The following is a 13,697-nucleotide window of genomic DNA, read 5'->3' as shown; positions in this document are numbered from 1 at the left end:
CACGAGGTTCAAATGGCAATAAATAATCATCTATCAATTATCACCTTAAATGTCAATGGACTGAATGCCCCAATCAAAAGACACAGAGTGGCTGAGTGGATAAAAAGGCAAAAACCTTCAATATGCTGCCTACAAGAAACTCACCTTAGGACAAAAGATACATATAGATTGAAAGTGAAAGGGTGGGGAAAAATATTTCACGCCAATAGACATGACAGAAAAGCAGGAGTCGCAACGCTCATATCAGACAAAATAGACTTTAAAACAAAAGGCATAAAGAAAGACAAAGAAGGACACTATTTAATGATTAAGGGATCCATCCAAGGAGAGGATGTTACTATTGTCAACATATATGTCCCAAATATAGGAGCACCCAGATACACACAACAAATATTAACAGACATAAAGGGAGATATTGATGAGAATACAATCATAGTAGGAGACCTTAATACCCCCCTCACATCAATGGACAGATCCTCTAGACAGAAAACCAATAAAGCAACAGAGATCCTAAAGGAAACAATAGAAAAGTTAGACTTACTTGATATCTTCAGGACATTACATCCAAAAAAAGCAGAATACACATTCTTCTCAAATGCTCATGGAACATTCTCAAGAATCGACCACATATTGGGACACAAAGCGAATCTCAATAAATTTAGGAGCGTAGAAATTATCTCAAGTATCTTCTCTGACCACAATGCCATGAAATTAGAAATCAACCATGGGAAAAGCAAAGAGAAAAAACCTACTCCATGGAGACTAAACAACATGCTACTAAAAAACCAATGGGTCAATGAGGAAATCAAGAAGGAAATTAAAAGCTACCTTGAAACAAATGATAATGAAGACACAACCTCTCAAAATCTATGGGATGCTGCGAAAGCAGTGCTCAGAGGGAAATTTATAGCAATCCAGGCCTTTCTCAAAAAAGAAGAAAGATCCCAAATGGACAACTTAACCCTCCACCTAAACGAATTAGAAAAAGAAGAACAAAAAAGTCCTAAAGTCAGCAGAAGGAAGGAAATTATAAAGATCAAAGAAGAAATCAATACAATAGAGACTCAAAAAACAATAGAGAAAATTAATAAAACCAAGAGCTGGTTCTTTGAAAAGGTGAACAAAATTGACAAACCCCTGGCCAGACTCAGTAAAAAGAGGAGAGAAAGAACCCAAATCACCAAAATTATAAATGAAAAAGGAGAAATCACAACGGATACAGCAGAAATACAAAAAACCATAAGAGAATACTATGAACAACTGTATGGCAACAAGTTTGACAATCTGGAAGAAATGGACAATTTTCTAGAATCTTACAGCCTGCCAAAACTGAATCAAAAAGAAACAGACCAACTGAACAGACCGATCACTAGAAATGAAATTGAAGAGGTCATAAAATCACTCCCTACAAATAAAAGTCCAGGACCAGATGGCTTCACAGGTGAATTTTATCAAACATATAAAGAGGAATTGGTGCCCATCCTCCTGAAACTCTTTCAAAAGGTTGAAGAAGAAGGAATACTCCCAAAGACATTCTATGAGGCCACCATCACCCTCATTCCAAAACCAGACAGAGATACCACCAAAAAAGAAAACTATCGCCCAATATCATTGATGAATATAGATGCAAAAATTCTCAACAAAATCTTAGCCAACCGAATCCAACAACATATCAAAAAAATTATACACCATGACCAGGTTGGGTTCATCCCAGGTTCACAAGGATGGTTCAACATACGCAAATCAATCAGCATCATACACCACATTAACAAAAAAAAAGGTCAAAAATCATATGATCATCTCAATAGATGCAGAAAAAGCATTTGACAAAGTTCAACATCCATTCATGATCAAGACCCTCGCCAAAGTGGGTATAGAGGGAACATTCCTGAATATAATCAAAGCCATTTATGAGAAACCCACAGCAAATATAATCCTCAGTGGGGAAAAACTGAAAGCCTTCTCACTCAAATCTGGAACAAGACAGGGATGCCCACTCTCACCACTGCTCTTCAACATAGTACTGGAAGTCCTAGCCACAGCAATTAGACAAACAAAAGAAATAAAAGGCATCCATATAGGAAGAGAAGAGATCAAACTGTCACTGTATGCAGATGATATGATACTATACCTAGAAAACCCTAAGGACTCAACCCCAAAACTCCTTGAACTGATTAATAAATTCAGCAAAGTGGCAGGATATAAGATTAACATTCAGAAGTCAGTTGCATTTCTGTATACCAGCAATGAAACATTAGAAAAGGAATACAAAAAAATGATACCTTTTAAAATTGTACCTCACAAAATCAAATACCTCGGAATACACCTGACCAAAGAGGTAAAGGACCTATATGCCGAGAACTATAAAACTTTAATCAAAGAAATCAAAGAAGATGTAAAGAAATGGAAAGATATTCCATGTTCCTGGATTGGGAAAATCAATATTGTGAAAATGGCCATCCTACCCAAAGCAATCTACAGATTCAATGCAATCCCTATCAAATTACCCATGACATTGTTCACAGAACTAGAACAAACAATCCAAACATTTATATGGAAGCACAAATACCCAGAATCGCCAAAGCAATCCTGAGAAACAAAAACCAAGCAGGAGGCATAACTCTCCCAGACTTCAAGAAATACTACAAAGCCACAGTCATCAAAACAGTGTGGTACTGGTATCAAAACAGACAGACCGACCAATGGAACAGAATAGAGAATCCGGAAATAAACCCTGACACCTATGGTCAATTAATCTTTGACAAGGGAGGCAGGAACATCAAATGGGAAAAAGAAAGTCTATTCAGCAAGCATTGCTGGGAAACCTGGACAGCTGCATGCAAAGCAATGAAACTAGAACACACCCTCACACCATGCACAAAAATAAACTCAAAATGGCTGAAAGACTTAAATATACGACAGGACACCATCAAACTCCTAGAACAGAATATAGGCAAAACACTCTCTGACATCAACATCATGAATATTTTCTCAGGTCATTCTCCCAAAGCAATAGAAATTAGAGCAAAAATAAACCCATGGGACCTCATCAAACTGAAAAGCTTTTGCACAGCAAAGGAAACCCAAAAGAAAACAAAAAGACAACTTACAGAATGGGAGAAAATAGTTTCAAATGATGCAACTGACAAGGGCTTAATCTCTAGAATATACAAGCAACTTATACAACTCAACAGCAAAAAAGCCAATCAATCAATGGAAAAATGGGCAAAAGACCTGAATAGACATTTCTCCAAAGAAGATATACAGATGGCCAACAAACACATGAAAAAATGCTCAACATCGCTGATTATAAGAGAAATGCAAATCAAAACTACCATGAGATATCACCTCACACCAGTCAGAATGGCCATCATTAATAAATCCACAAATAACAAGTGCTGGAGGGGCTGTGGAGGAAAGGGAACCCTCCTGCACTGCTGGTGGGAATGTAAACTGGTACAGCCACTATGGAGAACAGTTTGGAGATACCTTAGAAATCTATACATAGAACTTCCATATGACCCTGCAATCCCACTCTTGGGCATCTATCCGGACAAAGCTCTACTTAAAAGAGACACATGCACCCGCATGTTCATTGCAGCACTATTCACAATAGCCAGGACATGGAAACAATCCAAATGTCCATCGACAGAGGATTGGATTCGGAAGATGTGGTATATATACACAATGGAATACTACTCAGCCATAAAAAAGGATGACATCATGCCATTTGCAGCAACATGGATGGAACTAGAGAATCTCATCCTGAGTGAAATGAGCCAGAAAGACAAAGACAAATACCATATAATATCACTTATAACTGGAATCTAATATCCAGCACAAATGAACATCTCCTCAGAAAAGAAAATCATGGACTTGGAGAAGAGACTTGTGGCTGCCTGATGGGAGGGGGAGGGAGTGGGAGGGATCGGGAGCTTGGGCTTATCAGACACAACCTTGAATAGATTTATAAGGAGATCCTGCTGAATAGCATTGAGAACTATGTCTAGATACTCATGTTGCAACAGAAGAAAGGGTGGGGGAAAAAACTGTAACCGCAATGAATACATCTAAAGATGACCTGACCCCCTTGCTGTACAGTGGGAAAATAATAAAAATAAATAAATAAATAAATAAATAAATAAAGCAACTGCCGTGTGTCCAGCACTGTGTCAGATTTTCCTGCACGTTCCCTCACAATGACTTCTCCCAACACTTACTGGCATAGGACTAGGTTGTATTTCCACTGTATAGACAATGTTAAGGTCACAGCCTGGGCCCCAGCCCCACTGAGTGTGGAGCAGAACACTGACCGAGGCCTGATTGGACTGTCCCCACCCTTGAGCCCCACACTGCAATGGGACCCCAGAATTCCCATTTAGATTAGGTACAGCTGAAATGTCCAATACAGTTGTATTTTTTCTTTAATTAGGTAGTTCTCTTTCTTGAGCATTTCTGATAAAATTGTACTGTCCTTAGACTCATAGAGCCCCCATCTCAGCTCTCAGCTTGCGAAGTGATTCCTTAGTATTTTCAGGCAGACCTGAAATTCCAGACCACTGCAATAAAACGAATATCACAATAAAATGAGGCATGAATTTTTTGGTTTCTCAGTGGATATAAAAAGTATATTTACACTACACTGTAGTTCATTAAGTGTCTAATAGTGTTATGTCTAAATAAAGGTACATACCTCAATTTAAATGTACTTTATTGCTGGAGTTGCCCTCATGGTTTAGTGGCAACAAACCTGACTAGTATTCATGAGGATGCAGGTGTGATCCCTGGCCTCACTCAGTGGGTTAAGGATCTGGCATTGCTATAAGCTATGGTGTGGTTCGCAGACCTAGCTCAGATCTGGCATTGCTGTGACTGTAGCCAGCAGCTGCAGCTCTGATTTGACCCCTAGCCTGAGAACCCCCATATGCTGTGGATGTGGCCTGAAAAATACAAAAAAAACCTACTTTATTGCTAAAAAAATCCATCTGAGCTTTCAGCGGATCATAGTAATAATATCAATGATCACTGATGACAAATCACCATAAAAAAATATAATAATAATGCAAAAGTTTGAAATATTTTGAGAATTACCAAAATGTGACACAAAGTGAGCAAGTACTATTGGGAAAATAGCACCAATAAAAAAGTCCTTCCCTTTCCCCTGTGAGACAACTAGTTGCTTTTGGTCTCTGATTAACCTTGAGGCAAGGAGATATTTTCCTATGTAGCTATGGGAGACGGTGTCTTCTCTGCATAGAAGTGATTGGAGCGGGGCAATCAGTGTTCTCACCTTAAAGAAATGCCTCGTTTTCATGCGAACTGGAAGTGAACCCTCCAGTATAGAGAAGTAAACATACTGATGTGTGTCTGAGGCTCTCTCCTTTTTCCAAAACCATCCTCCCCACCTATTCCCAGGAGGGATTCCAGCTTCCCTTGCTGGAACTGTGATGCATTTTCCCCTGACTTCAGTGTTGCCACCTTGCCTGAAATCAGGCCCTGGAGACCCCATGGGCTCTGTAGGATTCAAAGCCCTAGTCCAGCTAGGGATCTTCTTCATGTACAAGAGAAGACATTCAGAGTGATAAGCAACACATTTATAAGTGCACATATGTTTTGTGAGGTTTTCCCTAGCTTTACTGAAATGTAATTGACATATATTATGTAAGTTTAAGGTGTACAACGTTATGATTTGACATATATTTGAATCACATTATAAGTAGAGACTAGCTAGAAAGAATGAAATTGCAGTAAGTCCTAAGTAACTAACCAAATCCTTCAACATGTTGCTTTAAATGGCATTTTCCAAGTAAAATATAGCCACCAGATTTTACAGAAGGAGTGATGTGCTTATTTCCCAAATGAAACCTGAACTATAATCATGGCATGTCATTTGCCTTCCCCAAAAAAAAATATAGCTTTCTAATAGAAGAAAGTACCTCTTCATCCTTTTCATTCTATTGTTAGTCATTTATCTTTCTCTCATTTGAAGGCGTATATTTGCTAAGAGCCAATCTCAGCAGTTCATTTTTTTGGGTTTTAGTGCACATTCATTTTGCCCTACTGTGAGATAAGTTGGTGGAAGAGTTTGCAAGCACCTGGTATTCAGCAGAATCTTATCTAAAATGTCATCTTTATTGATCCTAAGGCTGACTGTTCTCAGTGGTGATCCCTCACCGTTGAATTGTTTAAACAATAGTGTATTAGTATGCACATAAAAATACAGTCAGTCAGTTCTCAAGATCTATAAGAGAGAAAATGCATTAACTTGTAAAAAAAAAAATTCTAGATGGCAGCGTCAGAAAATCGAAAACCAAGTGCAGTGTCTTGATTTAGAGATTTTAAATCTGATAAACTGTGCTGCATCATTTATTTTCATGCTTGAAGACTGAGCTTGTGCATATAGGTTTTCTATTAGCTACAGTTAAATGCATTAAATATAGATAATTAAGCATTTATATTAATTGACTTTCAAAAGGTGAGCTAGAGGAATTATTTGTCTGCACTGATCTAGCCAAGGGAAGGGCAGCTAATATTGCTGTGTTTGGTCTGGCTTCTTTGGTTTTTCTTCTGTTATTGCTGTTAACCACTTTCAAAGTGGATGAAGCTGAAAGTTTGTAAATAGATTATTATCTGAAAGGCAATTTTATTTCACTAGTAATGGTTTTATTATGTGAAGAAGAGTAAAAATGTAATTTGGACCCCTGTCCAGATGCTTTTAGTCTGGTAACAGAGAATGGTTTTATTTGTTAATTTGTCCATTTAGAGTTTCTGAGCCAGTCTTTAAATAGAGCGATTTAACATTTGGGGGAAAAACAAACTCTGTGCTATCCTAGAATATAATTGAAAATTACCCCATACTCATGCACAATAATTACCTTTCAAAACATTTCCCATTGCTTGACATCATAGTGGTAATTGCTTAACAATATTATAATTTCATTACATAGAGATTACAATGGCAAAATGATGTAAGTTGGAGGCTTTGAAAATTAAGTTATAATGAAAACAAAACCTTTTACGCAGGTTTAAAGCACTTATTTCGATATAAAATTATACATAATATCACCCAATTTTTGTATGAATGTCATTGTTGATAGAGTTTTAAAATTCAACCATTTAAAGCTTTAGTGCTAAAAACCACAAAATCTGCCTCAGTCTCCTGGTAATAATGCATGAAGTTCCAGTTCTTAGTGATGCATATTGGAACAAATGCATTTGTATAGCAGTTATTGCTTCAGTTTGCATGCATTATGTAGCCAAACCTCTGCTAATGAATTGGATCCACCTTGATCCCTTTGCAATTGGGTGATAAAGACCCATGGTCCATCACAACAGCTATTCTCATCTTGAAAGATTCCTGACTAGTTGTAAAATGTATTGAGTTTTCAAATTTAATAGCACCAGCTTAAAATTTTATCTTTTTGGAAAATATAGGCACAGAATGCACTAAACAATTACATAGCATATAACTCTTATGTTCCAGAGGTCAGAATTACCCCCAATGTCTTAATGTAGTAAAAACAAGACATTGGATGGCAGGTCTCTGAGACAGTTGGATTCATAATCACTTACCTCAGTGGAATGTAGTTTTAACATCACACCTTATAGGGAGAATTAATGTTGCCTTCTTGAAAAAGTACATGATGTTTGATATAAGCACTTTTTATTTAAAGATGAATTCATCATAATGTATAAAATTAGGAGGGGGCTTTGTGTTTCATTCATACCTTTTTTGGCAGTAAAAAAATCAAAAAGATATACTTTGGGGCAGAGAATGAGGTATAAATGACCATAGCCCTCTCATGTCTAACTTAAATATCTTACATTTTCCATAATGATTGTAAAATTTGCTGAGTATTACTGTGTGTGTGTGTGTGCTGTGCATATTCTTATTTAGTTCTCATAGGTACTATAACAGATACTTTACTATGCTTACTTTACATATGAGGAAACTGAGGCTTAGAGTAGTGAGTTTTCCCAGGATCCCACAACTGTGAAGTAGCAGAAATGGGATTTGGATCCAGATCTGTCTGACTTTGTTGTCTAAATGTCATGCTGCCTGTCTCCCTGAAGGCTTTTCTTGATACTTTACTCTTTTTCTGAGTTACTGAAAAAGCTATAGCCTATAGTTCATTATTTATTGTATAATTGTTATTATCATCAATAGTAATAGTAATGATCATTTGCTGAAAACTACTAGTGCTCTGTGCTATGCGTATTATCCAGTATCCAACTTAGTGCACAAAACCCTGTGAAATAAGCGTGGCTTTTCCCATTTTATGAAGGAGCCAATGAAGGAAGATTCAATGAGGTAAAATAACCTGTAGCCAGCCTAAGGGCAATGGGTGGTAAATAGCAGGACTCCCATCCTTCCCCAGGTTTGTTGGATTCAGAGCCCAGGGATGCTCTTAAGCCACTCCCATTTTAACTCCTCATTAATCTTTAGTAACTGCTTTTGTTTCAAGTGCGTGAGTCACATGCACAAGAAGACTGTCTCATCCACAACCAGACTGCTCAGTCACATAGCAGGTGCAACTGATTCTGTTCTGTTCTCTGAAGTAGGCCCAGTATGAAAGGGACGATGGATTGAATAGCTGAAAGTAAAGGACATGCACACTGTCGTTTAATGAGCAGGAGTCACCTAAAGGGGATCATCTTCAATGTGAAACAGCCACCTGAAAATCATTCCCGCCCTCTCCTACTTAGAGGAAGAGGGTGGAGGCAGGGCCCTGGGGACCACTCTTAAGGTAACAATAGAAAATAAAGGAAAGGCAGCCTTTCTCTGAGTTCCTGTTCTTAATTAGAACCTGTGCAGGGTGCTCAGATCAGCTACCACTATCAGCGTGGCCATTAGCCAAGTCCTGTCATAGTTCACGGATATAAGCCACTGCAGCCAAGAGTCACAAAAACTCATCAGAGACACCACAGGGGTCATTGGATCTGGTCCCCTGTCCTCCACAGGGTTTATCTGCAAAATCTCACACAAATGATTGCCCCAGTGCCCAGTTCACCCTCCTTAGAGTCCAGGTTCCATTTCCTGGTGAGTGTTAATGTCTAGAAAATTCTTCCTGTATTAAGCCAGAATTTGGCTCCTTGTAACTTTGACCCATTGATCCTATTGCTTTCTCTTGGAACCCCACAGAATCTTCTTAATTTCTCACTCATGTGCCACCCTTTATATAATTGAAGCCAGAAGGTCTCCTGTCACTTTTATCAAGTTTTCCCTTTTCTGGAATTAATAATAACCTCAATTTCTTTAGGATTATTGAACTAGTTTCTTCTGCCCCTCCCACATGGACTCTCTCATCTTTGTCAGTGGTTTTTGAAATATGGGAAATCAAAGTTCTTTTGTTTCCAAACCTGTTATTTTTAAATGTCAGACACCTTTACAAGTTTTTACTTTCCATACTTAAAATCCCCCCACTATATTAACTCCCAGTTGAATGTGTTACATCACAGGGCACGTATGAGGTTCTCAGGAAACAGTAAAACCATTTTTTTATCCCATGCTTTTTGTTGAAAACCAACCAAACCTTGCTAATAACTTAGGCTGTAGGCATCCTCTTCATCCAAATCATCTAAATAGCTGTCACAAGAAAAAAAAAAAATCAAGCCATGTTACTATTCCCAGCAAATTTGACAGATCTTGCTACAACTAATAAAATTACAGATCTTCTGGCGTTGTGTTTTCCATACGTTCTATGCTTTGTGTATCTTACATTATTATTTTAAATTCATGTTTATCTGGTAACCTTTTTAAGATGTATAAATGGGGATTGAGCTCTGTATTATATTATTTACTTTGCACCGTTTGTTCATTGTGCCGCTCTGGCCCATGAAGATGTCTAGAGCTGTGATAATCAAATTTTGAATCCTGTTCAAGTTTCTTTAATCCTAATTAAGGAAATTCTTTAGTCCTTTGGCCCTTTTCCTTAATCCTTTCTCCTCCCTGCCATTTCTCCACATTCATTTTGTCCTTTTTATGGAATCTGGCCCTACGACCACCGTTTCCTCACTGTCTTAAGCGGCAAGTATACTCTTCACATCCACAGCACTCCTCCATTCCAGCATCAACATCCTGCCACAGTAGGAAAACCTCCCAGCAGAGATGGCCATTCCTGCTTCCGTGCCTTCCTTTTGTTGCACTTTAAGAATTCCAGGCCAGGCCAGCGGCTAACATGTCTGTGGTTCCCCTTCCCACAGGTGAAGAAGACCTGAGTGTGGAAGAGGACGAGGAAGTGCTGACTCTGCTGTATGACCCATGTCTGAACTGTTACTTTGACCCCCAGACTGGGAAATATTACGAGTTGGTATAAAGCTTCCTTCCTTCCAGGGCAGAGAATGGCCACCCCAATGGAGCAGGATAGTGGTTCTGACTGCATGTGTTAGATAGGCCCATGGAACCAAAAGTATCTAAGAGAAATGGAGTTAGTTTGTACATAATGTTCAATGTTAAGACTACCTACATTCTTTTAGTAGATGCCTGTGATTTTTTAGAACTGTGAAGGAAATAATACAGAGACAAGAATTTAGGACTTTGAATTGGTTCTCATTTGTTGGTTCCCATCCTACATAGAATTTCGTATGATTTTGTGTAAACAAATTAAGAGTTATTAATTCAAAATTTTTGCAGTGTTAATCAGTAAATGATGGCTTGATATTCAGAAAATGTATTCTTGTTTAGCAAATACCTGGGAACCTTTTATTACCTATTTGTATTAAAAATAAAGTGTGATGGTCAGAAGAATACCTTTTAAGCTGCTTCTTTTTATTTACCCATTTCAGAATATGCCTAAATGATAGTTACCTCTCCTTAGACTCTTAGAAAAGGAATTACTGTGAACTTGTCAGGCTTTATGATCACACTTTCTTGGCACTAGCCTCACTATTTCCATTTCATTATAATCATATAGAGTTTGCCAGAGATCACAATGTTGTTAATAACTTAAGCTGCTTAGCTCTGTGCTTTTATTTTTAAATTTTTTTACCAATTACCTCTGAAGTCTAATAATATGGTCCAAATCTAGCTCCATGGATCCACATTTAACAAGAAGTCACGCATTTGCATACCTCACACACCTCATCACTTCTTTAACTTGGACCTGGAGGAATGGTGGAAGCTTCCTTTGGTCTTTAAGGTGATGTCACTCTAACTCGGTGCATCACAAGGAAAAAATTGTGTGCTTCCCGAATTCGAGTAGACCAGCCTTGAATTGTGTGCCAGCTATATAAATGTTGAGCTCAAGAAAGTACTTATTATATTATCTGGCATATTTTGTTAATTAATAAAGGTTTTTAAATAAAAAAGACTACCAGTGGAAATGAAAAATTATTGGCTTACAGTTGAATTTGATGGCAATACTGTAATCTCATTTAATGTTACTTGATAGAGGAAATAAGAGATCTTTTTTTCAGGAGTATATTTGGGCTCCTGTTCAAAGGATTATACATTATTTAGAACCATGTTGGTATCCAATAAGTTTTTAATCCTATTGCAAAAGTGTACCTTTGTAAGGAATTTTTCTCCAAGATCTTCATACTTTAAAAATGCAAATAATAATAATAATAATAACTGCAACTTCAGAAAGCATGCAGAATGATAACAGAGTTGGTTATGACCTTAAAGATTGGAGTAGGAGTCGGAAAGCCTTGATGCTGCTTTAGTGATTCTCAAGATCATCCACATAAATAAGAGGAGTCAATTAGAATTCTGTACTAGTTAAGATGTGTCATTAACAATATCAAAAACATTGTGAACCAAAAATATTTAAGGGTACAGGAGTGCCTCATGAACCCCAGAACAGAATTCTGCAAATCCTCCAAGTGGATTCAAGCTAGGACCTACAGAACTCTGCTGGGGTTCTTGAACTTCAAGCAGCAGACACCCTTGATCCCAGAATTCAAAAGGGCATTGAACAATCAGACCCCAGAAGACACAGGAGTCAGGCAGATCCCAGGGTCCTATAGCAGGAACTAACAATTTCTCTTGACACTGGTCACCAAAATGGCAGTGCCACCTTTTTCTGCCTTGAGTTTCTGCTCAAGGAGCAAGAGGGAGGTAGGTGGGCATGACTTGTCAGTTATCCTCAGGACTGCATGGAATGGGAGCAAGAGAGTCCCTGAGGAAAAGAGCACTGTTAACAAAATGAAGAGGGATGCCAAGCAGGCAAAAACAACAGATGTCTGGCCTGGCCATCTAAAAGCATTGTCTCTGCTGCTCACCTCTGATCCATTTTGCCCATCTCTACACTCTTCTTTTTCCCCAATTTTGTTAGCTATTCAGTCCACTCACCTGGACGCTAAGCCAACTACAGCCTGTATAACCAACTACACAGAAATATTAGCTCTTAATTCAATTCAGATATCCCATACTTGGGATTCCAACTTGCCCACTTTGGCCTAATGGCCATCAGAACCTTCTTGTCTAAATGGGAGGGAAAGGCAGTTAAGGAGTTTCTCATGAATCAAGCAGACACTCCAAAAGTTATCTATCACATGGTCTTATCTGCTTTTTGCACTTTGTTTAAAATGAGTAGCTTCAATTTCTTTTAAGGAGATGTCTGTAGAAGAGTTGGAAAATAGAAATAGGTGTGCTTCCCACTTCCAATTTTAAATCAAAATGGTATCACCAGTTTGCTTGGAAGTTCGTTGACTGGGCTATATGGCTTCACTGGTTATCAGATTTTGCTGCACAGGAGAATCTGGGAAGATTTATAAAAAGACTGATACCCAGGTTCCACCCTCAGAGCATCTGATTTGCTTGGTCTCAGGTGCAACCTGGGCATTGGAAAATTTTTAAAACCTCACCTTGCAATTCCAATATGTGCTGTCGTGCTTGAGAACCGCTGTTATAGATTAGATCCAATGTGATGAGAGGGCAGATTTGCCTAATGGGACATGTATCACTAAGGAAGAGTTTATATTATTAGTTTCCTTTTTTTGTATTTTTGTCATAGGAAAATTTATTACTGTCATGTTTTCACCATCAAAACTCATGAACTCGATCTTCCCTTCTTGATTTTGTATAAAACCAAAAGAGAGACATTGGATATTTGACAGCCTTAAAGAGGACTCTGCTGGCAGCATGACCTTTGCAGCTAAATCCAGCAACCAAAACATCATCATTTTCCTCAATAAAGTTCAAACAACCAACATTGGGTACAAAGGCTGTGGGGGGTTTTTTGCTCTTCTTGAACCCCATTACACTTCCTTATTGCAGAAGTTGGCTGCTTGGCTTGAATTCCTACTTTTTTGAGCACAATCTCCTTGGCATGAGAACCACTTCCAAAATGGTTAGCCTTCAGAGCTGTGCCCAAAGGGGCTTTCTTATACTGTTTGTCCTGCCATTTCTGGACACAGTGGTGGCTACAGAGCTTCCTAACAGTGCAAGACCAAGGCACTTGCCCATCCTGCTAGCTCCATGGGCCTGAGCAAAAGAGAACAAGCTTCCATTCTACTTCTCTCATCAAATGTGTACTGAACATTATATCTGAAACTGACTATTGTAAATGGATCCTGAAAAAAAGTTTGATTCAGTATGGAAATGTATCAAGACAATTTAGTCTCAATTTAGGGACTGATTCATTTTCTTGTTTCATATAATTCAGGATGCAACTTTAAGTGACTTTAAGTCTTAAAGCTCTAAATTATTATTTAATTACAGAGCCCAGGAATTATATAAAAATAACTGTCAGCTC

At 38.2% G+C, this 13,697-nt stretch overlaps 1 protein-coding gene and 1 pseudogene across 45 annotated transcripts in view; one reads left to right on the top strand and one right to left on the bottom strand.

Annotated features, from left to right (window-relative positions):
• Positions 1-10,747, top strand: part of CFAP20DC (CFAP20 domain containing) — a 282,882-nt gene extending 272,135 nt beyond the window's left edge. For all 45 annotated transcript variants that reach the window (XM_084988731.1, XM_084988729.1, XM_084988730.1 and 42 more), the window contains one exon: positions 10,204-10,747. In XM_084988731.1, coding sequence (XP_084844857.1) covers positions 10,204-10,316 — 113 coding nt within the window. In that variant the 3' untranslated portion in view covers positions 10,317-10,747. The remainder of the gene's footprint in view (positions 1-10,203) is intronic.
• Positions 10,748-12,992: 2,245 nt separating this feature from the next.
• LOC146397362 (small ribosomal subunit protein uS12 pseudogene) lies at positions 12,993-13,475 on the bottom strand (annotated as a pseudogene).
• Positions 13,476-13,697: the final 222 nt, after the last annotated feature.

This window comes from Sus scrofa, chromosome 13 (assembly GCF_054392235.1).
Source record: "Sus scrofa isolate SSC_HxYL_T2T_F1_AM1 chromosome 13, Sscrofa_HxYL_maternal_Yorkshire_Landrace_v2.0, whole genome shotgun sequence".
Classification (NCBI taxonomy): Eukaryota; Metazoa; Chordata; class Mammalia; order Artiodactyla; family Suidae; genus Sus; species Sus scrofa.
The sequence above is the reverse complement of the archived record's forward strand: the minus strand, read 5'-3'. Positions and strand labels throughout refer to the sequence as shown.